Source organism: Mesoplodon densirostris, chromosome 16, assembly GCF_025265405.1.
Source record: "Mesoplodon densirostris isolate mMesDen1 chromosome 16, mMesDen1 primary haplotype, whole genome shotgun sequence".
In the NCBI taxonomy this organism is placed as follows: Eukaryota; Metazoa; Chordata; class Mammalia; order Artiodactyla; family Ziphiidae; genus Mesoplodon; species Mesoplodon densirostris.
Window position 1 is genome coordinate 54,380,841 of NC_082676.1, and position 24,494 is coordinate 54,405,334.

The window sequence follows — 24,494 nt, forward strand, 5'->3', positions numbered from 1 at the left end:
ATATCTAAATCTTAAGAAAAAAAAAGTGCCTGGCTCAGAGTAGTTATTCAATAACTTATTTATTATTGTCAGTATTCTGCTAAACTTCAGGACATCAATTTAAGAAATACTGTCCTACCTTAGGGCCTATTTACTGAGCACATGCTTGTCCTTCTGCCTGGAATGTTCTCACCGAATACTCTTCCCCTAGGAAGAGTGAAAACGCCCAGGCATCCCTCGGTCTTAGCCTGAATGGCATTTCCTTTGGGAAGCCTTGCCTAATATTCTCCCAGCAATAGACAAATTAATATCATCAATCACATGCTCCCACAGCACCCTGGACTTGCAGCACCTGCTGCCTGTTGCCCATTTCCTATGAGGCTGTAGGACCCACAAGGGCACTGGTTTTGCTCACTGCTGACTTCTCTACCCTCAGCACAGTGCCTGGTACCCAGAGACAAAAGGCTCCCAAACCTCTTTTCTCCTTCCCAACGTACCGTTTGGCTCTTTCCAGGTCATCATTGGCTTGCTCCAGCTCTCTGATGTATTTCTGAAGTTGATCTTTAATGGCTTTTGTCTGGGCAAGGTCATCCTCTAAGGCTGAGATCTGCCGGTAGCCTTCAGAATGCTGCGTTTCAAACTTCTCCTGAAGGACAGAATCAACACTGAGTGAATGATTTAAGACTCCCGACGAGGATGTTTATCCCCCTTCCCTGTCATCTCCTTAGGACACCGAAGGTTAATCCTGGGACATAACGCTCTCTGTTGCAGTGCATGTGTGTTGTCCCTAGCTGCTGAGCATCCATTCCTCCCCCTCTGCACAGCCCACTGGCATGCCAATTTCTTTATAATTAATTTATTTTTATTATTTATTTATTTATTTTTGGCTTTGGGTCTTTGTTGCTGCATGTGGGCTTTCTCTAGTTGCAGCGAGCGGGGGCTACTCTTCGTTGCAGTGCGCGGGCTTCAGTAGTTGTGGCTCGCGGGCTCCAGAGCGTAGGCTCAGTAGTTGTGGCGCACAGGCTTAGTTGCTCCACAGCATGTGGGATTCTTTCCGGACCAGGGCTTGAACCCGTGTCCCCTGCACTGGCAGGCGGATTCTTAACCACTGCACCACCAGGGAAGTCCCACGCCAATTTTTTTAGGGGATTTCTCTCTCCCTTATTCTAGGATCTTTGTGGGACCAGCCTTCCCATCACACTCACTCAGGACGCCAGAGGACAAGCCTAAGCTCAGTCAGGAGAACCTTCTGTCCACAGACATGGACTCTTAAGCAAATGAGGGATGATGCGGGGAACAGGGGGCCATCAAGCTGTCAAGTCCCGAGTGCTTCCTGAGCATCTTATACCCTGCCCCCTCCCACACTGGTCCCTGCAGCCTCTGGTATCAAGCAGCCCCCAAGAATCTTCAAAGCAATCATTTTGTGCAAGGTGTCCACAGCCATAGAAAGCCTCATAAACCTCTCCGAGCCTGATCCACAAGGGCAATACCGACGCACTTCACATGATATCCCTGGATTACAGACAGAATAGCAGGAATCACAACGACTTTGTTGCCTGTGCCTCACAGTCAGATCAGGACATCATGGACTCAGTTTGACAACTGTTCTGACTTTGTGACCCAGGACACTCTCCCTGTGGCATGGGGGAGTTAGGAACTTCTGGGCCTCTGAGGAGGGAGAGAGAGAAGGGAGGGAGGGAAAGGGAGGCAGGAGGGAAGGGAAGAAGGAAAAAAACAAAACTGTTGTTTTTACCAAAAGAAGCTTAGTGTGATCTAGCTGGTGCTTTCCAAGGCAAGGCACAGCCCAGATGATGTCTCAACAACCTGCTGCTGCCCAGCTTCGGCAGCTAACATTTACTGCAGGTCTACTCGGCGCCAGCCTCTGGGCTCAGGACGCTGTTTTTGTTGCCTCATTTAACGCCATTTCAGAGACATGGGAACTGGGGCTCAGTCACTTCGTCAGCCCAAAGTCAACTAGAAGCACATGACTGAGCCAAGATCCATCCTGGCCACCTGGGCTTGCGCTCTTAGAACAACTACGCTAAACTGCCCTCAACCACTTCCATCCAGGTCACGTGGGAACTGATCACATGTGCGCGCGCGCACACACACACACACACACTCACTCACTCACTCACTCACTCACTCACTCACTCCGGCTCTGGCTCCTCTCTCAAATTACTTTCCATCATCAAACACCCTTGCCACCTTTCCTTCATCTACAAACATGAAAGAAAACACTCACTTCCCACAGGAAAGGCCCAAGTCTAATTAGAAAGTTAGAAAAACAGGCCAACTCCTCTTCTTGAGTCAGTCGAGTAAACAAAGCTGTTGCTAGAAACAGTTTGGAGGCGCTGGGGAGAGTGATGTAATGGTGACCGGGCCAGAGAGGCGTGGCCAGAGCCATGGTGAAAGAAGAAGGGCCACAGAACAGGCAGATTATTTACAAGGCAAGGACAGGGAGGGGTGTCACATCCTCACGCTGCTCGGTCTCCTCTGATACTCTGTTTCCTGGCTATGAGCACAGGAAGTGTCTTGGCTCAGACAAGCAGGGGCAGACCAGGCCCAGGCACGGGCGAATTCCCAGGCGTGGCTCTGATGGCTTCCCACCCTTGATTTGGGTGCCTCCCCCAATAAAACAGGAGGGGTACAGGATCCTAGGTCACTAACTTAAGTTCCAACACAGGTTCCAAGAAGACGCAGTTACTGGGCTTGTCCACCAGCATAAGGATTCAAATGTTGTCCTTTGAACTTGGGGACATGAAAAGCTGTTGCGCTTTCATTTGGGGCTAATTATAATAAACTGTCAGCTGATGGAGGCATCAATAGATGCTCTGTTGGATGCCTTACAAGCATTTTTATTCAACTTGCAATGAATAAGCCACTTGTCAAGGAGTCTGACTCAGTTGAAGACTTTCCTCTTAGGTGGCAGAAATATGTGCTGGGGGCAGTTCTTCACTCCAAGGTAGTTCTGTTTCCTCGCGTGCTCCACACCCTGTGTCTCATGAACCTGCCATGTGATTGTAATGAAGAGGTCTTCTGCTGGTTCAATGGCTCAGTCTGGAAGTGGTTAATTACTTAGCAACTGCATGATATTTAGTTAGCACGTCCTCCTACCCTCTCCAAACGATGGTTCATACCACTAGTCTTCCCATCCCTGAGACCCCTTCAGTGTAAGGGCTGTAAAGATTCCCCAGTGCCTAGGGCAGGGGCCAGGCTGTTAACAAAATGAGTGACGTGGGCCACGTGTAGCAGCAAAAGACACACAGTCCCCGGTGTCAAGAGTTTGGGGGGGAAGGACAGAAGTGGGGACTGGGGCAAACTGGAGAAGGCTTGCTCTGCCTAAGCAACCACAACTCAGCTTTTTGCCGGTGTGGAAGAAGGCCGGCCTGGGGTAGCGAGATCCACCAAAGGAAGATCAAAGGAAGTCAGAAATCTAAGGTTTTACAAGAAGCTCACAACTCTGAATGTTGATACTAAACATTAAAAAAAAAAACCACTAAAGGTATAAATTTTACTATCAAAAGAACAAACTGTAAGCAAACCCTCACCTCTAGTTAACAGCCTACTGCAGTATTTACAGGGATGTGTACAGATGTTGGTGATTCACTTTGAAATGCATTGGGAAGACAGACTGATGGATGGATAGATATATAATAAAGCAGGTATGTATGGCAAAGGTCATTGGTAGAGCCCAGGTGGTGGATACAGGTGTTCACTGGAAAATTCTTTCAACCCTACTGTGTGCTTGAAAACTTTCATGATACAATGTTGAGTGAAAACCACTAAAGGCTTAAGCAAACAACATCTATGGGCCAGACTGACCTGTGGGTGGCCAGCTTAGGCTCTGTGGTATATGCTGTAAAAGCTTAAGAGTCCACTGCTCAGTTTCTACGGTGTGTGTGGTCCTTCCTCTGCTACTCCTCACCCCTCAATCCCCAATCCATTTGTTGGCCCCGCTTTCTCCCATGTGCTAGTAAAGCCAGATTCCCAAGGTCCACTTGACAGTCATGGACACGGACACACACACACACACACACACACACACACACACACACACACACACACACACACACACACACACACACACACACACACACACACACACACACACACACACACACACACACACACACACACACACACACACACCTCTCAAGTCCCTCCCATCTCTTCCACGATGCTGTCTCCAGCCCGTGCAAATCTCTCAAGAGGATCTCATGGTCAGTGCCACAGAACTGACCATCTTTTTGCTAAGTGCTTCCAGCTGTTAGGTTTGTCCTCCCCGCAAAGCTTCCAGAGGGCAAGGGACACATCTCCTTCCACTGTGCATCACACCTAGCCCTGGACTCACACTGCAGGGCCTTGGCTAGTTCTCCCAGTGGCTCATCAAAATATATATGAGTTTTGTTTTAAAAAGAAAAAAAAAAACCAAACAAGACATGCAGACATGCTGGGGCCCCACCCAGACTTCCTGAGAATGGGAATCTCAGGGCGGGGTGGGTCCAGGCCTGTCTGATGTTTATGAAACTGGCCAGGTGACCCTGCCTGGCAGTGAGGGCTGAGAGCTGTCCCTAGGCCACAGAGTTACACTTTGTGATCATCTGCTAAGCTCTACAGAGTGTCCAAAAGGCATTCTTTACCCTGCAGAGAAGTGGTTCTCCAGATACTTGGCAATGTCCGCAGCTATTTTTGGTTGTCACAACCTGGGGGAGGGGGTGCTACTGGTATCTAGTGGGTGGAGACCAGGATGCTGTTAAACAGCCCACAGTGTGAAACTCAGCCCCCACAAGAGAATCATGTGGCTGCCTTCAAATGTAAACAGTGCCCAGGGTGAGGAATCTGCTCTGTCCAACAGGACTTTCCATAATGATGGAGATATTCTACAGCCTCTCTGTCCCATAATGACACCCACTAGAGACGTGTGGCCTTTGAGCACTTGAAATATTGGCTAGTATGACTGAGGAATTAAACTTCTAGTTATTTTATTTTAATTAACTTAAATATCAGTAGCCGCACATGGCTGGGGTGACCATTCTGGACAGCATAACCCTAGGCCTTATAATATAACAATCAGCAATTCCAGAGACACTCCATACTCTAGAAAGGTCTACTTTCCATGTGCCTTGCAGGATTGTCACCAACAGCCAAGAATGGCTGTGGGATATGTGTGAGACCTGCCTCTCACAGAGCGCCTCCATCAGGGGCATAAAGAGTTCAAGTGCCACACGCGCCCGGCAGGCCTGGGGGTGGGAGTGAGCCCGGGGCCAAGTCTGCAGGCTCCCTTTTCCAGTCACGACGCTGGACACCATCCACACCTGCATGCGTCTCCTCTCACCCCCTCACCTTGATGGTTTCCAGCTCCATGCGAAGGCGGTTGTTTTCTGACAGCAGGTCCCTGTTCCTGGTTTCAATTTGTTGCAGCTGCGTCTCCAATTCAGCTTCATATTCTCGGCTTCCCTCCTGGAATTCTCGGAGTTCCTCTTGCGTGTTCTCTGCCCTACAGAATTCCCAGATGTTAGCTGATCATTTACTGAGTGCTTACATGCTGCTGTTATACATGTATCAGCTCTTTATTCAACTGTCTTTTGAGGCAGAAACTGTCATTGTCCTCATTATACAGATGAGAAGATGAGGTGACTTGTCTCGAGGTCAAACAAGTCAGAAGCAGAGCTTGGGCCTGCCCCCAGGTGTGTCTGACTCCACAGCCCTTTCTTAACCAATTCACTCTCCACGCATTCATTCCACTTGTACTTTCTAGAGCCCAACATGTAGTAAACACACTTTGGATTGTGTATTCTCTGCAGATTTATTTGCAAGTAGAAACTGGACATAATACAAATGCTCACTTATCACACCACTATCATGGGTCCCTGCCCCATATCCCAAACGCCCAATTCTACCTTCTCAATCCTTAAAAGTCAAGGGATATCGTTTTTTTTTTTTTTTTAACACCAAGCCTAAATTCTCTTTAAATCAAACTAAGAATAAAGAAATTACAGGAACCGGAATAAGACCTCCCTGGGTAGATTACAAGAGTCCATGAGAAATAAAAAGAAACAACATTAAACACACACACACACACACACACACACACACACACACACAGCTCCCAGATATGGGCACTGAAACACTGGTTTCAAATTTAAAAATCTGTAACAACCCATTTTGCTAGGCATAGGGAGAAGTTCTTTCCCCACACACAAAGCACAGACCAGATACGGCATCCAGGAGCTGATAAAACCCTGCCAGAAAATAAGCTGGGAAGTAGCACAGCCGTTTGCTTAGGACCCTAAGCTTTGGGGTTCAAATTCCAGCTCTGCTATTCCCCTGGCTATCTGACCTTGGGCAAGTTGACTTGCTTTCACTGAGGTTCAGTTTCCTCATTTGTAAAATGGGGTGAGAATGGTTTCTCCACGGGACAGTGTTGAGATTTAACTGAGATGATATATGTTAAGCCCTTCACGGTGCCTGGCACATAGTAGGCCCACAATAAATGGTTGCTGCCATCACTATGGGAAGAAAAAGCAAGGTGAACTTTGGAGAACTGACCTCTGCTTGTAGGTCATAGCCAGGTTTTTCCAGTAGTTAGCTTCTTCCTCCTCGGAGCTGAAAGTCTTTCCCGAGTCCTCCATTGTGAAAACTGGGGAAAAGATTACTATTCTTGTCTCATGATGTCTAGAAGAGAAAGTTTAAAAATTATTACCCACATCTGGTTAAACAGCTGATCTTTAATGGGGAAAAAAAATTCCTAGACTTTATGTTGGATTAAATGTGGCAAAAAACATTGCCAAAAAACTAAAACTAAACCCAGACAAAATACAGCCCACCTGCACATTACATTCCATGGATAAACCTACCAGTGGGCTTCCCTAGTGTCGCAGTGGTTAAGAATCTGCCTGCCAATGCAGGGGACGCGGGTTCAAGCCCTGGTCTGGGAAGATCCCACATGCTGCGGAGCAAATAAGCCCGTGCGCCGTAACTACTGAGCCTGCATTCTACAGCCCGTGAACCACAACTACTGAAGCCCGTGAGCCTAGAGCCCGTGCTCCGCAACAAGAGAAGCCATCGCACCGCAACTAAGTTCGCCACAACTAGAGAAAGCCCGCGTGCAGCAACGAAGACCCAACGCAGCCAAAAATAAAATAAATAAAATAAATGTACTCAAAAAAAAAAACCTACCAGGACTTGCTGATTTATTACATTGGGGGGGAGGGGAGAGGGGAGGGGAGGGGAGAGGAGGGGAGGATGTCTCATGGGTTCTAACTTAGGCAACCAGGTGCCACCACCATCCCCATCACCAGAGAAAGAGAATCAGAAGGAAAAGTCTTTAGGGTGAGGGAATACTGAACCCAGCTTGAGACATTTTTAATTAGACGTGCCTGTGATACACTGAGATGCAACACTGGATCTGATACTCGGGGTGAAGTCCAGGCTAACAATACAAATTTAAGAATCATGAGTTTGTAGCTGGCTCTTCCTTTTTTCTTGTGACAGAACCACGAGATAATTGACTGAGAACTATTTATGGATCTCTGAGGAGTGCCAGTGTCTGAAAGCTGGGACGAGAAACAGTGATCAGAGACAGAGGAGAAACAGGTGAGAGAGATGAGAACCAGAAGAGTGACTAGGAGTAGACGGTTTCAAGGGGAAAAAAGAGAACGTTCCACAGTATCCAAGATGCAACAGAGAAGCTGGTAAGGTTAGGACTGGGAAATATCCACCCACAAGACTTGGCAAAATGTTGGTCACTGGTGATGTGAGCAAAAATGGTTTCAACACAGGGAGGAGGGATAAACAGGGTGGAGGAGTAACTAGGAGGTGAGGAAGAGGAAGTAGGTGGGATTTTGGAGAACTGGGTATGAGAAGAAAAGGAGACACACTAGACAGTAGCCAGAGGGAAGTGATGATAAGGGCCTGGACTCAGGATTCTGAGCTCTCCAGAGCAGAGGTTAGGGAACAAATTTCTATTAACAGTTATCAGTCTATGGACTCCCAGCTGATAAAGCCTCTCAATGTAACAGCTTATTTTCTCAATTTATTTAAGACTCTGAGCTTGTCAAAAGGTCATTAGGAATCGAAATGAGATCTCTCCAAAGTCCCTTCTTCCCCTCATGGTTGTCTCTGGGGACAACAGAATGAACACAACCCCTCACTCTGCAAGACATAACTAACAAGCTGTGTATCTGGCTAAATACACAAATAATTCCGCTAAATATGTCAGTGTTGACATGGACACAATCACCAACTTCTTTATCCCTGGTAGAAACTGAACAATGATACCTACATCCGAGCACAGTACTTACTGATAACTCTACATTTGTTAGGACCTGTCACACCTCTTCCTCCAAATTTCTCTCCCTTCCCTAATTCAGAGAAAACATACCATGTCCCCACCCACTCCCTTCTGGGGAACAGAGTTTCTCTGAAAGCTTGACTAAAGCAGAGAAGCTGGATGGAGTAGAAAGTTGTTAATTTGATTTTTTTTCAAGTCCATCATTCCTTCTTCCATCTTTCTGTAACAGCATCCTAACATTCCCTTGGGGAAACCAATTCTACATTCCTTCCATGGGGCTCCGATAGACTTGACATCATCTTCTGCATCTGGGAGAAGGCACGTGACTACTCATGCCTCCAGCATAATCAGTAACGGGCTCAGAGGTGGGCCTAACCCAAGCTGAACCAATGACAAGGATCAGCCTAATCCAAACTGAGCCAATAATTGGCTCAGGGGTGCATGTAACCCAAGCTGAGCCAATGAGTGTCCAGGCCCCGGCCTTTCGCGGAGCTATCAAGAAAGAAACTCTCTGGAGTTGTTAACTAACCTTACTGTAGTAATTATTTCACAAAATATACGTCTCAAACCATCACGTGCTACACCTTAAACTTACACAACAATGTCAATTATATCTCCATAAAGCCCGGGGGGGAGGGAGGAGGAGAAACTCTTTCCATTAGGGTTCGCAGTGGTCATGCTATCACAAGGGAGGAGCCTGCCTGAGAATGAAGCCAAAACAAAGGAAAGCAGGGCCAAGAAGTGGAGAGACTGGGTCCTGACAATATCATTCGGACACCTGGGTCCAGTCATTCCTGATTTAAGGTTAGGAGAGATAATCAACTCCCTTTCTTGGTTGGACCAGTTAGGTCTGGATTTCTGCTACAAGAGAGGACTAATTAACGTTTGGAGTGAAAGATCTTGTTTGCTGAAAGTACAAAGGAGAGAGCACCTAGAGTGAAAATAACAGTAATTACCATGGTGACGGGTAAGGGTAAACCTAATTCTGGTAATCCCTGCTCAAGCCGCAAGCTCTAATGAGCCCAGAGCTCATCTAGTATGGGGTCACCAAACCAATGTCTATAGCGTTAAGAGCCCAGAGCCCATGCAACTGTAACTGAGTGCTGTGTGGCCATTAATGATCATATTGAGGACAGTCTCAAATGCACGGCATGGGAGGAATTCTGTGTACAGGAGGGTGAGGAAGTGAGGAACTAGGAACAATGAATGTACACTGACTTTTCCTGATGTTTGGAAACAGATCACGTCCAAGTTCAACCTGATGAGTCCCTGACTACTTCTCTAAACATTTCCTACAGCCCTACCCCTCACTCACTTACACTGCAGCCACACTGCCTTCTTTCTGTTCCTTGAACACACCAAGCTTGCTCCCACTCAGGGTCTTTGAACTGGCTGTTTTCTCTGGCTGGAATGCTCTTCCCTCAGATCTCTGCTAGCAGATTTCCTTCTTGCTGTTCAGATCACAGCTGAACTGTCTTCCCCAGAGAGACCTTATGTGAACATCCCACCAAATACCTCCTCCAGCCCTTCACTGTCATATTAAGCCCCTGCTTTGTTTTATTTCATCACTTTATGAGTTTTGTTTTTGTTTTATCGTCCCCCACTGGAATGTCAGTTTTGAGCACAGGGGCCTTCACCATCTTGCTTTTTTATTCCCAATTCCTTGAACAGTGCCTGGCATAGAATAGGCTTTCAATCAATGCTTGTGGAAGGAAGGAACACAGGGAAAGATAGAGACTGGCCACTCGCTGGAAGGGGATGTGAGGTTAAGGAAAAGAAGCAAGAGACACTCTGCAGGCTAGTTTATAGTTTACTTCTGTAAATCCCTAAGATACTTAACAGGATGGGGAAAACCTTTCTCCCTCAGCACCTGAGTGGCATCTCATTAATGGGAAGGGGCTGGAGGACAGGGTGCCATGTTGGCAACTACCCCTTCCCCAGGTGTACATGATAAGGAGTATCTGATACAGTTACTGGAGTTTAATAACCTTCAGCCTGCAATCTTACGACAGATGAGTTTTAGAAAAGGGCTCTTTATCACAGCCAGTGAAGCTTATAACTTAAGCCTCAGTAAAGAAATGAAATTGAGATGTTTTAGGAGGCGCTTCCACTGTGGCTCTAATTACAGACCCTGCATTTTAAAAACACCCCTAGGGAAGAGAAAAACTATGCTAGAGGCTAAGAGGAAAGAAGTAACAGCTGAACTTCACTTTCTTATGAAACAGCATACTTAAAAACCTGACTTTTTTTTTTTTGGCCATTTGAAAATGTCTCAGAAAGTTCTAATGTGCATTACTCCCTGCCACAGAAAGCAGGTAAGACAACTGGCAAAGGTTCCCCTTTCCCAGCATTATTTACTGAATTTTATCATCACCTTCTATTTGTGGTGTGTTAATACATTATTTCCAAACAACTTGACGCTCTTTAAGCTGTTTAACTGTAAGGGGTAGGTAGGCAAGGCAATCACTTGGTTTCTTAGGAAGCTGGAGCAGAAACATTGTATGACTTGGCCATCTGCATAGGTGCAACAGAGTGGCAAACCAGACCCAAGTGCAAGGGAGTCTTTGAATTCAAATTCCAGATCTCCCTGGGGTTGCCAATAGACTGGAGGTCAGTTTCACTCTTTGGTCCACACGCAGTCTTTTGAAAGGCACTGTGTCAGGCAGGTGTTAATGCTTGGTCACAGCATACACAACTTTGTACCCACTATCTTAAAAGTGGATACTGCATGCATTTATTGCATCCGAGCCACAGGGATATGTCTTCCTAACTTGTGTTCTCAATACACCATCATGCCATCATATCCCAGTAACTCTGTGGACAAACCTGATGGGTACCTCAAATGTATGCGCTACAGCATGCAAGAACTGGGATCAAGTGGTCCAGTAAGTACTTATTTTCTATTTTGGATAACTTAGATCTATTACTCTTACAAAAGTGTTTCAAAAAGTTTTGGGGGCGCGGGTATTTTCCATGATCAAACTTAACAGGAAAGTCTGAAAACACACTTGAGACACACACCTTTGATTTCAAAACTCTAGAAAAAACAAAGCCTTTCTCAGCTCTCCTCTGAGTGAAGAAAGCCAGCACAGCTGGTCAGGAGCAACACACACATATAAACCATCAGGAATTAACGGCCCTTCTCCACCCTAACCCCAATCCCTCCCAATCAAAACACATGGAGGAGTGGAAGGGAAAGGGAGAAAAAGAAAGAAGCTGCCAGAGACTGGCACATGCTCCCACGGCTTCTACGTTATGACGCAGGCTTTGCATTTTGCAGAAGTGACATTACTGGGGCAAAATCAGTCAAGAGTCAGCAGGTCTGACTTCTGTCTCAATGCTTTCAAAGTCCGTAATCATCTACCTACCAAAATACCTCAGTAGGCATGCAAGGACATATGCTCAAGGGTGTACACCATCACTGACTGAGGGGAAAACTGGAGGAACTTAACTGTTGACAGAGGACTGATCAGAAAATGGTGCAGTTAAGAAGTAAATGTACTGATATGGAAGAAAGTTTATGATATGTTAAGAAAGTGCCATTTTTGTTTGCAAATTATCTCCCTCTGCATATACAAAAAAGAGTCTGTAAGGATATACCAGTATGGGGGTAAGGCAGACACTGAGATTCGAACCTGTACCTGACACTTCTCTAAGATATATATTGTTTTTCACAGTAAGCACATATTGCTTTTGAAATTTTAAGAAGCTTAAACTTGGACGAAAAGAAAACAAATTATCCTGTCCAAGGATTATTTTTATTTTCTTGAACCAAGAGGCCAAGGAAGGAGCTTTTCCTACTGTGGCATTCCCCTCCTCCGTTCCTTTTCAAACATTTCCCAACACCTACTAAGTGCTGGGCACTGCTGAGCGAGGCAGACACAAAGCACCTATGTCAGGACTAGGTGCAAACATAGTACAAGTTGCAGGCACAAACTTTCCATATGCAGGCACGCTCGTGTTAGGGAATTATCTTGTGAGGAAGGGGAGTGTAATCTCTCTGGGCTCACACGTTCTAAAGCAAAAGAACACACTCTGGAAACAAAAATAACATCCTAACAGAATAAGCCAAGTTAAGAAACTATTAACCAAATGAGATGAAATATACCAATCAGAGGCCTCTGACACTTTAGGAGCACAGATCATCTACATTTTTAAGTTTCAAAAATGGTTAAATACCAACGCTGGGGTCAGATAACAAGTGGCTCTGGGAGTCGCTAGGATCCAATTACTCTTCAAAGTACCTTACCCATGTCCTAAAATGCCATCCTATCCTAGAATACATGAACAAAACTCGCATAGAAAATGAGAAATTTCTGTCCGGCGCATGCTGCAAAGGTCGTTTGTTTAGAAAGGAAGTTAAAAGGGGCCTAAAGGTAGAGAGGGGCACAACCTGATAAAACCCTGGACAAAGAAATCCGGGAAGGTCGAGCCCTCAGGAGACAGTGAACTTGAGATGACTGGAGAAGATAATGCAGCTTCCCCAAAAAGCAGTATCAAGGTGATGGCGGGGTTTCCTATGACCTCAGAGGCAGGTGAGCCCAGTCACCGCATTCAAGCTGTAAAATAAGCGTTTTCATCCTTTATCCAATCCTTCCCCAAAGTGCTGTCAGGGGAAATCTGAACCGTCCTGCAACAGAGATCTGAGGAAAGCGGAGGGAGGAAGACCGTTCCAAACACGTTCCCAAAGGGAGGGAAGTGCCAAGGAGGAGGGAGGTTTTTGGAAAGAGGCCTGCACCGAGAGTGGAGGCGGGTGGGGACGTGGGCGGGAGGGGGGCTACGAGGAATGAGGGGCGGTGGGGGCAGCAGAAAGCGATGGCGAGGACTGAGGGGCAGAAAACTGAGCGAGAAGGGAGACCAGGGGAGTCGGGGTGGGAAGGAACAGGAGGGCAGAGCCGCCAGGCTGCGGGGACCCGGGACGAGGAGAGCAGAAGGACCGAGGAAGTCTAGGACGGAGGGGGAGGGCAGCGGGGTCGGAGAGAGGCGAGCGCAGAAAGAGAAAGAAAGCTGGCAAGGGTGAGGAACCAGGCGCGAGGGACACGAGAGTGTGAAGGCACAAAGTTAAGAAGGGAGGCTCCAGGGAAACGCGGGTCGAGCCCAGCACCCGGGAAGCGACGCGCAAGTGAGGGGCGCGCCAGGGCCCCTACACGGCGGCGGCCCAGGGTCCCGAGAGCGTGGCGGGCGCCGGGGAGGGCAGAAGAGTTTCCCGGCGGCCGAGGCGGTGGCGGTGGCGCTGGCAGTCCCCAGGAAACCCCGACCCCGGGGCCCCAGCTCCGCACTTACCCGGCTCCGGCTGTGAGGAACCGCGGCGGCGGCGGCTGAGGCAGCGGCTGGGGGCGGTGCGCCCCGGGCCTCCAGCCCCCGCCCCCGCGCCCGCGCCCGCGGCCGGCGCCGCCCATTGGCTGCCGCGCCACGGGACCGCGTGTGCCTCGGCCAATCAGCGCCGAGCAGCGCCTTTTGGAAACTTTTTTCCCAGGGTCCGGGCGCGGCGCGGCCACGCGGCGGCCTTAGGCGGGCTGGCGGGAGGGGCCCTGGCAGGCTCCCGCTGCTGGGCAGGGTTCTGGCCTGTCTTGGAGGCTGTAGGGTGCTCCCTGGACACCGGGGGAACGGGCTGGGATTTGTGGGCCACGCACTTCAAGAAAATATGACTCCCTCCCCTTGACACCGGTTGCATTTTCCTGTTCTTGGCTTTTCTCCAAAGCAGATAGAAGGACAAAGATCTAGGTCCAATTAGGATAAGCAATGCCCCAGGTCCTCCCCACAACTTTAAAACCAATGTAAAATTTTCTTTTTTTTTTAAAGACCTATTGATGTGGACCATTTTTAACATCTTTATTGAATTTGTTATAATATTGCTTCTATGTTATGTTCAGTTTTTTGGCTGGGAGGCATGTGGGAATCTTAGCTCCCCCACCAGGGATGGAACCCCAACGCGGAACCCACACGCCCCCTGCATTGGAAGGCAAAGTCTTAACCACTGGACTGCCAGGGAAGTCCCACAACCAATATAACATTTTTGACATCATTATCTTCTTCTTCAAAGACAGCAAAACTCCTTTACAGGAGTTTGTTTTCGAGCCTGGCTTTGAATCCTTGCTCTGTCCCTTAGTAGCTGTGTGATCTTGGGCAAGTTATTCTAACTCTCTGTGACTTACTTTCCTCATCTATAAAATGGGGTTATGCAGAGACGAAATGAGTCAACTTGGCATTTGTAAAACGTTTAGGACAGTGCCTAAGCACATAGTTAATTACAATCTATGTAGTGATCATGATTTTTCAGTTGGTTATCTAGGTCAGGCATAATGCTAACTTTTTGATGTTCACCAACGAATATTTATTGAGCACTCACTTATATCAAAATAAATGTCAGACAAAGGGCTTATAATACTAAGAAAGGACACTAAATCAGCAAACAGAAACAGTGAAATAATGTCAGATGCTAATAAGTGCTATGAATAAAGCAAGGTCATGTGATAGAAAGGGGCTGGGAAGGGGTCCCTGCAGATGGAATGTCAGGGAAAACCACTCTACCAGGTGACAATGGAGCTGAGACCCAGATGATAAGAACCACAGGAAAGCACTTTTATGGTCCTCATTTTAAAGCTGAGGAAAGGGTGCAGGAAGTTAAATGCATTGCCCAAGGTTTCACAATTAATAAATCAGACTTCAAAGCTGGGTCTGTTTGACTCCTACACTGGTGTTCTTCAGCACAATGCTACAGGCAGAGATCTTAGCTGCTTTGAGGCCTCCAACCACAGTCATAGAATCCCTCCTGCATTCCTGCCATGGTTAAGAATGACCTTTAATTTTACTTCGACTCCTTGCTACTTCCTGAAAGAAGCTCAGAGATGCAAAAGGGAACTACCACTTACATCAACGGGGTTAAGGAAAGTATCAAAGTGTCTTTTAGGAAACTTCCATCCTGGCCCCAAATGCTAATAAATCATTTGCACCCCCTTGACACTTTCCAGAGCCTCACCATTCTGTGAGGTTTCTGGGCAAAGAATAATCACCCCAGTTAAAAGACAAACTGAACCACAAGTTGATGAGCTATCAGTACTGACTACATGACATTAAGTCATTTAAACCAGTTGATTTTCAACTTCCTTCATTTTTCCATTAAAAATAAAAGGGAGAAGATATTGAAATGATTATCATTAAACTCCTCTTCAGGAATAGGTGTTTAGGTAAATGGGTTTGTTATTGGATAAAACCTTAAAAAAAACGAAAGGGAAATTTTGGTATACTTTAAAACCTTTTTCTCTCTATTCAATTTGTTTTCCTTGTAGCTTTCAGATATTAATGAGCAGAAAGCTGGGTTTCTCTTGCTTAAATCCTTCCATCATAATTTATTATTTCAAAACACTAAACTTTTCATTAGCCTTCCATTTAGTATGATTGATAACGTTTTTATTTACTGCATTTACTTATTGACACCAGGCACAGCTCTGGACTTGAAAGAATGCCAAGCAATGTCAAACAAAATGTGTCTGATCTTTATTTTATGGCTACAACCTTTTTTAAAAAGCAATTTTAAAATCCACAATTATTTTGTTTCCTTTTTATTTATTTATTTACTTTTTGTGGTACGTGGGCCTCTCACTGTTGTGGCCTCTTCCATTGCGGAGCACAGGCTCCGGACACACAGGCTCAGCAGCCATGGCTCACGGGCCCAGCCGCTCCATGGCATGTGGGATCCTCCCGGACCAGGGCACGAACCCATGTCCCCTGCATCAGCAGGCGGACTCTCAACCACTGCACCACCAGGGAAGCCCTCCTTTTTATATTTTTAGTTAGTACTGTCTGTGTTCAGAGATACTCAACTAGAATGAAAAGGAGAGAAAAAAATCTCTAAAGAGAAGCATATTTTTTGGTACTGTGAAAAAAACAAAACGCTAGAAACAGGGTTGTTTTTCATCTGTTCTAATTCCCACTTGGAGAATACTACCCACACACAGACACAATGAAGATTTACTCAGCAGTAATAAATACCTAACCAGGCAGATGATGTGTGGACTTGTCATCTGCCTTCTGGAAATGGAATACAAGCACAAAGGGTTCTTCAGCTACGTGTTTGATCTTGCCCTCCATAATACCTGTCTACAAGGACGTCTACAGGGATGTATTAGCTTCCCCTGAAATCTCCCCCACTTAATGTGGATTGCCTAATGAAGTTGCCTCACAGTACAGACTTCAGGGGGAAAAAAGTTCTCTTTTGGCAATTTTTACTTGCTGATCCTTATGCAAAGTTAACCTGTTTTCTTAGCAAACTTCAGAAATAATCTTTTACGTAGCATTCGGCTATTGCATCGTAAACTATGTCTAAATTTAAAATATACATGCTTTGTTTTTCTCCCAATTTGCAACAGGAAATAGTGAGCAGCTGGTAGTTTCAGAAATGTCCGTTGTGCCTACTTAAAAACAATTTTTTAAAAATTTCAAATATAAGTAAAGAATCTGAAGCAAAAACACCCAAAACAAAAACTCCCAAAAAACAAAAAACCCCAAACATGGCAAATCTAGCCACCAAACACACAAGCAGTCATTGGCTTCACATGGCTTTTGCAACTATAAAGTCTCCTTTTTGCTCGCCTCAGCGGGCACCGTTAAAGTTGTATTCATTTGCAACGAGCTTTGGACGAGGACTTTTAAAAATCACGTTTTCTTACTGTAGTCACGAGGACCTCTTAATTGTTGGTGACAAAATCCAGCCTAGTCTTGGCACAGGCTTTCTTTTTGCCAGCTGGATCACAACTTCTCGAGGCGCCCTGCCGGCCCGAAAGACCTCGCGGGCAGCCCAGTTGGCAGTTATTTTTTTCTCCACTCGCCGCTAGGTTGCACTAGATGCAGGATGCTGTAGCAAATATGCGTCATTTAATTTAAAAAAAAAAAAAAAAAAAAGTAGGGTCATCACGTGACAAGAGTAAGAGAGGAAAAAAAGCCAAAACGATCAGGTTTGTCATCAAAACCCCTTTTAAATCGCCTTCCCTCAAAAGCCCGAAAGAGCTGAACGGTGACAAATCCCGGCTGGCAGATTTTTTCCCCGGGTTCCACCTCACAAGCACCCTAATTCTCCGCTTCCAGGTTCCTTCCCACGCCACAACGATAAGCCAGCGGCAAGGCTTTCTTAAACTGGGGGTTTTCGCCAAAAAAGCCGGGGTCGCCCCCCGGGAAGGTCCCTATTTAGGGGTTTATCGGGAGGGGACTGAGCCTGACGAGGCTGCAGGGCCGCGAGGCCCCGCCCCCCCCGGGGTTCCCAGCGCGCCCCGCGCGGGGAGGACGCGGCGGCGGGGGAGGGGCTGAGGAAGGGGCGGAGGCAGGGAGGAGAGAAGGGCGTCGGTTTTGCGACAGGGGCGGTGCGGTACGGAAGCGGAAGTGGAGGGTGCGCTTGGCGGCGGCGGCGGGAGCTGCGGAGTCGGGAATCAAAACAAAGGGCCTGGGGGGGGTGGGGGGAAGGCGGTGGGGCCGGAATGTGAACGGAGGTGGAGCCGGCGGCCGAGGTGAGTTTGCTGGCAGCGCTGGGAACTAGTCCCCGACGCGTCCAGTGCTCTGGGGCCACCAGGCTGGAGAGGGGGAGAGCGTCCCCTCCTTTTGCCTGTTGCCGGCGGGGGTGGGGGAGGTTGGCTGGTAGGAGGGGATGGAATGGGACCCACCGGGCAAGCCCCCGCTAAAGGTTCGAGTTGTCTCCCTTTCGAGTCAGTTCACGACCGTCATTACAGCGCCTCTGCTGCCCTTTGGGGGTGTTTGGCTCCCTGCCCACACTTGTCTCCTTTCTCCCTTTGGGGCCCTCCAGGTGTGGAGAGCAGCCCTTCTTGTTGGAAGTTTAAGAGAGGAAGAGAACGAACGGCTGGTGTTTTTGCAACCCTCCCGCCCCCAGCGTTTTGCACCCTCCTCGGTCTATCAGCACTCCCTAGGGTGTAACCTCTGGCTTGACTGAGCGTTGAGTTGTCTTAGGACTTGAACCACTCCCAATAATTGTATTGCGACACTGTGATACACCTTTTAGAGTTTCCCTGGCACCTTTCTGTTATTACCTAGAGCTTTCCAGTTACATCTTTTGCACTTTCTAACATCTCTGAGCATAAACATTCTGTTTTGCATACAGGGAAACTGAAACCTAAATGGGCTTCTGAGGCATTTATTGAACTTTGCATTCATTCAGCAGTTGTTGGTGGGTGCCAGACACTGTGCTAGGTGCAGGAGATACAATAATGAATAAGAAAACATGATCCATATGTACTACCATGGAGTTTATATTTAAGTGGGGGAGACAGATAATAAAAAAGAAAGCAACTAAGATAATTTTAGGAAGAAGAGCTATGAAAAACAACAGAAATACCCAGGAATGGGATGTGGTGATGTGGGGTGTTGAGGACTAGATTGGGTGTTGAGAGAAGGCCACTGCTAAATTTTCTACTTTGTCTCATTTCATACAAACAACAACCTATGAAGGTGCTACTGTTATCATCAGGCCCATTTTACAGATGGGATCTGAGGTTCAGAGAGGTTGCGCATTGTCCAAAGCTGCACAGATAGGAAGCGGCAGAATTGGGGATTGATAGGAGGACAGTCTGATGTCACAGTCTGGGCTCTCAACCACTATCTGAATTGCTCAAAGACTGAGAGATAATGGCGGAAATGAGACTTCCACTCAAATCAAACAGAACTTGCTTTGACTACCTGAATTACTTCATGTCATTCCCAGGAATATTTAAGAAAATTTCCGGGTGCAGGCCACTAACCAGCTAATACGTTTGTACTTTCTATTGCTCGTGTTGAGCAATACCAAAGGTACCTTGGTGTGGTAGAAAGAGATGGACAAGCCTGGTTCTTTTCCCTTTCTATTGTGTGATCTTGGGCAAGTTACATAATTTCATTTAACTTCTGTTTCTCCTCTGAAAAAATGTGGCTAATTTCTCCCTTGTCTTTCTCACAGATTTACTGTGGGAAAAAGATGACGTAAATGGATCGCATTGTCTGGTTGCTTCCTTCATTGTATCCCTTGTGCCAAGCACAGGCTTGCTACATAGTAGATACTAAGTAAATATTTGCTGAATGAGGAAATAAATAATGTTAAACAAAAAAGCTTTGTAGACTATTTTACTTGACACCTTAGCTCACTTTCAGGATTGGCCTTGAAGGGGCTTGAGAGAGCATGTTGAAGTTGTGTCTGTCGTGAACATCACAAATTCTTAGGCTCTAGAGAGAAGATAGGGTATATGAGGTCTGTATTTAATAGGAAGAACAAGTACCATAATTTACTATCATTGTGGCAGTTAACTCCATCTCTGTCTCCAGATTAGCTCCAGTTTTTGTAGGTAAATAGCTGCTTTATTCATTCCCTCATTCAACAAATATTTCCTTAGTATATACTATGTAGGAGCCCCGTGCTTGGCACAAGCCATACAGCGGTGAAGACAAACAGATGGTGGCGTCTTTTATCTGATTTTTTTCCCCCATAGTAATGCTTTGAGGTGGGCAGGGGAGAAATTAGGCACACTTGACCGAGGAAGAAACTGAAACTTAATAAAGTTTTGTAGCTTCTACATAAGGGCCAAATAGTAAATATTTTTGGCTCTGTAGGTGTATGACCTACAGTCTCTGTTGCAAATAATTAACTCTGCAATTGTAGTGCAAACATAGCCATAGGACTTCAGTAAGCTTGGCTGTGTCTCAAATACAACTAGTCATAGACACTGAAATCTGAATTTCATGTAGCTTTGTCACAAAATATTGTTTTGATTTCTCCCAAGAATTAAAAAATGTGAAACACATTCTTAGTTCGCAGGCCATTTAAATACAAGCAGTGGGCTGGTTTTGGCTATAGTTTTAGGCAGTAGTTGCCTACCCCTGCTTTTTGTGATTGGTTTTCCTATATCTTAGACATAGTGCTTATATAGTCATCTCTCCCCTCACTCGACTATGTAGACGTTAAAATCTCTTGAAAAGAGCATCTTATCAAGGAGATAGCTAAAAGAAATTCTTCTCTATATGCCCAGAAATTTCTGAAAGATAAATTAGTAACTTAAAATGGCCATTGTCGGTAAGAGTAGGAGGTGGTTGGGGCATGGTGGCAAGGGCTTGGAAATGAGGCTCCCTTGTCCTTACCACTGGCAGGCCGCCTCTGTGCCCAATGGCTACTACTGATTGGATCTGCTTTTATCGTATCATTTAAGACTTGTAGAGTGTTGTTGCTCTGGAGTAGATAAGAGCACATCTGGGACTTGAGATTTCTCTGTTAGATTTTTGGTGGTATAGAAGATTCCACTTTCATAATAAGTAAACTAAGAAGTTGGTTCGACTTGTTCTGTAGCCGAATCAAATTCAAAGTCCACAGAGGTCACTTAATTTGGACCTTCAATACTCATATCAAAGACACAGTGGGATAGGTTGCTCTGAAATCAGTTTCACGATCTTACATAATTGGGAATGAGGACATGTGGTTGTTCTTTTACTCACATCATATGCTGTCTTCTGTTAACTTTTTGAATCTCCCAAGTAGAGTGTTTAGGGAGAGATAGTCAAGAAGAATTAAGAAATATTATATAGAAAACGTCTGCTGTGGGCTGGAGGAGCTTGGCTCCAGCCAAGTGAAGAGGAGAGGTTTCTCTCCACGTTATGCAGGTGTCCAAGATGTGGTGACTTCTCTCAAGCATGGCTGAAAAGAAATAGGGCTTGTCCAGAGTTCATTTTTGTTTGAAGACCTATGAAACATAAGGAATGGAAGATGATAGACTTTTTAAAAAATCAGGTTGATGTAGTTAGGGTTCAAGCATAAATAGTCAACCAAGTTTACCAATTTTAGTAAGCTGTAATATGCTTTGATAGCCATTCTACTTGTGTTCCTTAAGATCTGACTTGTTGGGAGCCATTGCACCATAATTATTATTTTTTTAACTTGGAAGACATTTACATTTATTTTTACTTTCTCACATCACTAATCCTGGATATGAGTGGCTAAATCTTGTATCTCCATCAGGAAAACATAGCACCACTGAGTGGCTCTTACATCCTATGAAAAACTGAGTCTTTGGTCACAGCATTAAGAGTTCCTGGATTTGGTCCCATCAGCCCTCTTTGCAATGACCTATACACCATAAATATAGTTGTAGTCTCAGATTTCAGTAATAAAATTTGTACTTATGCAAATAAATAATATTGAAATCTCATTCTTAACAGGGTGGAAGAATGAAAGAAAAGAAAGATGAAAGAATGTTGAACCACTTTGTATGGCTCTATGATGGAAGGAAACGGAACTGAGAACTCCTGCAGTAGAACACTTGGATGGCTTCAACAAGATAATGATGCTAAGCCATGGCTTTGGAAATTCTCTAATTGCTTTTCTCGTCCTGAGCAAACATTGCCACTTAGTCCCCAAACGGTAACTATGTGCAAGACTTAAGGACATAGCAAATGCTTAATGCAAATAGATGAGAGATCCCTTTGGTCTGGGGCAGTCTCTCTCCCTGGAGTCTGTGCTAAGTTTTCTCTTGCATCCTGCTTATATTACTCCTTGTAGCACATTCTTGTAATTCCTGACTCAGTGAGGGCACAATTTTTTAACTCCTATACTTCCACACTAAGCAACAATAGATGCTTTAAATATGTGATGTTAAAATTTTGGAAAGATTTGTTTCTCATTAAAATCACAGATTCCAAAGACAAAATCCACCTTGTAGAGTAAGACCGGAGGAAAGTACAAACTAGATTTTGTTTTGTGTTTTGTGGTAGCCTTCTGAGTTCTGTGTCTTAAAATCAAGGAAAGATTGATAGGATTTGTTGATGGTCTTTTTCTGTTCAAGACTTCTCTTAAATATGTCTAGAACTTTTTCTTTTGTTTTTTCATAGTGATTTTGACGTTTTCTGATTTTATTTCCTTCATCGTTATCATTTTTTTTTTTTGCTATTGTACTTGGGATTTAAATGAGACTTTACTATGAATTTACATAAGGGTATTGATAATGACTTAAAAAAAAATCTATTCCCTATCTTCTCCAGCTTTTCATTATATAGTTACCTTTGTTGCATGGCATCAGTAATTGGAGTTATTTCAGAAGTATTTTACCTCAGGGACAGTTTGCACTGAGGGCTGGCAGCTCAAGCAGGGTCCTGGGGTGGCAGATCTAGCCCTAACAGAGTCACGGGGCACGGAATTGCACTGTCACCTTTACAGATCCAGAATCTCGATTTTGTCAGTGGTACCCAGAATTGAGTACATTCAGGAAGACCAACTCACAATAACCCTGCCCATAAGAGCCAGATCTATATAAACCATAATGCCAGTGAGTTAATTTCCAGCCTGAATTGTAATTACCAAGAGGGCAGGACACACTGCTTGTTGGCTGGTGAGACCATTGCTAGTACCTCCCTTTTAGGAAAAGTAACTGAAAATCCAAATTTCTCCCGTATTAGTATACCCTCCAATAGCAGGAGTGAAATCATAGCAGTCAGATGGACCTTTCTATGCTCTAAGGGATGAGCATGTCTCAATCACTATATCAGGGCATCCCCTTCATCTTAATAGTGCCTGCACTCAGCCAATAAAGGTTGTTGATTGGTTGGATCCCCTTTTAGTGGCCAGGTACTCTGCTGAGCGCTTTATGTTTACTATTTCATTTTATCCTTCTAACAAATGTAGTAGGTACATTCTGTTGTTCCCAGTTGAAGGATGGTAAAATTGAAGCATAAAGAGGTTAGGTTAAGTCACTTACCCAAGGTCATAAAACTATTTAGTATCACATTCAAACCCAGGTCTCTGACACCAATGCAATGCTATAACCTTTATAAGCATACCAGCCTCATGTGCCTATGTTACAGGCATATGACAAACTATTTCTCTTTTATCTTTTTCCCAGATAGTTTTCTAATTACTCTAATTCTTTCCACTGGTTACAAAATAATTGTTGGCATTATGGCTTTAGGTCATGATACCCCAGGGTTTGCTAAATGTCATCAGCAACACGTTTAAGACCTATTCATGGATGGGCCACTTGGGCACATGGCTGATCTCATCCATAGTGCTTGATACCTTCTCCCCTGGAGGACCTTACTAAAACCACCTAGCTCTGACTGCACAAACTATGAAGTATTTTCCTCAAGGCGCTTTGCTTGTAAGCTGTCTTTAGTGGATACTGTTAGGACTATGTTGTTTTTCATACCACCTTTTTTGTCTTCAGAAGACACTGAGAGGCAAGGGGAAGTTATCAAAGGGAAGACACTGAGACATGGATGGTTAATCAGGCTTCTTGAATATGTAAACAGACCCCCTCCCCAAGTCTCTTAAAATTCAGGAAGGACACAGTCATAATTTTAGTTGTCTGTTTCAGTGTTCACCTCCTGCTGAAGAATGCTCCTGGTTTTAGCTGCCATTCCGTTTTTGTGGTTGTGATTTATGACGGAGTGACGTAGATAGGTTTGAACACTGTTTCCATTTTTTAATGCAATCAGATGTGAGTAACCCCAAGTCACTAGCCTCATAAAATTAATTTGTGTTCTGGTTTTCTTTTCTCAGAAAGATTACATGGAGAACAAGAAAGTTGCTGTGGAATTAAAGGATGTACCATCTCCCCTTCATGCTGGCTCTAAACTTTTTCCAGCAGTCCCACTTCCAGATATCCATTCTCTTCAGCAACCTAAAATACAGCTTTCAACTGTCCCCAAAGTAAGCTGCTGTGCCCATTGCCCTAATGACCCCTCCACTTCGCCAATGCGTTTTGGTGGTGGCGGTGGCGGAGGGACTGGTAGCTTGATTCCCCCAGGTGCACTGTTAGACTCGCAAAGCACCAGGACAGTCACGTGTCAGGTGGGGTCAGGGTTTGCTTTCCAGTCTGCATCTTCACTCCAGAGTGCCTCAGCTAGGAACAGTTTGGCCAGCGTTGCAAGTGACTTTCCCAGCATGTGTCTAGAAAGTAATCTCTCTCCTTGCAAACACCTGCCCTGTTGTGGAAAGCTCCATTTCCAGTCATGTCATGGTAATGTGCACAAGCTGCATCAGTTTCCAGCTCTCCAGGGCTGCACCTCCTCCGCTGGCTATTTCCCCTGTTCTGATTTCACAAGTGGGGCTCCTGGGCACTTGGAAGAGCACATTTCACAGTCGGAGCTAACGCCTCACTTATGCACCAACTCTTTGCACCTAAATGTGGTACCTCCGGTTTGTTTAAAGGGCTCCCTTTACTGCGAAGACTGCCTCAACAAGGTTTGTATCTTTTTATTTGTTATG

General features: G+C 45.5%; 2 protein-coding genes and 1 non-coding gene across 6 annotated transcripts in view; 1 reads left to right on the plus strand and 2 right to left on the minus strand.

Annotated features, from left to right (window-relative positions):
* The window catches only part of NDE1 (nudE neurodevelopment protein 1), a 33,602-nt gene extending 16,637 nt beyond the window's left edge, over positions 1–16,965 (minus strand). The window contains exons 1-4 of one of the 2 annotated variants that reach the window (XM_060078197.1): positions 16,945–16,965; positions 6,532–6,657; positions 5,326–5,479; positions 477–622 (exon numbers count right to left, since the gene is read on the minus strand). In XM_060078197.1, the coding sequence (XP_059934180.1) occupies positions 477–622; positions 5,326–5,479; positions 6,532–6,614 (383 nt within the window). In that variant the 5' untranslated portion in view covers positions 6,615–6,657; positions 16,945–16,965. Of the gene's footprint in view, positions 1–476; positions 626–5,325; positions 5,480–6,531; positions 6,658–13,558; positions 13,633–16,944 lie in introns of those variants that run through there. The other variant, XM_060078196.1, reaches the window with a different exon arrangement.
* Positions 16,966–17,701: 736 nt separating this feature from the next.
* MARF1 (meiosis regulator and mRNA stability factor 1) overlaps positions 17,702–24,494 on the plus strand; it is a 40,911-nt gene continuing 34,118 nt past the window's right edge. For 2 of the 3 annotated variants that reach the window (XM_060120259.1, XM_060120260.1), the window contains exons 1-3: positions 17,702–17,775; positions 21,455–21,656; positions 23,787–24,470. In XM_060120259.1, the coding sequence (XP_059976242.1) occupies positions 21,513–21,656; positions 23,787–24,470 (828 nt within the window). In that variant the 5' untranslated portion in view covers positions 17,702–17,775; positions 21,455–21,512. The remainder of the gene's footprint in view (positions 17,776–21,454; positions 21,657–23,786; positions 24,471–24,494) is intronic. The other variant, XM_060120261.1, reaches the window with a different exon arrangement.
* Positions 21,238–21,364, minus strand: LOC132477172 (small nucleolar RNA SNORA25). The gene has a single exon (XR_009530197.1). It is a non-coding gene; the product is annotated as a small nucleolar RNA SNORA25 (small nucleolar RNA).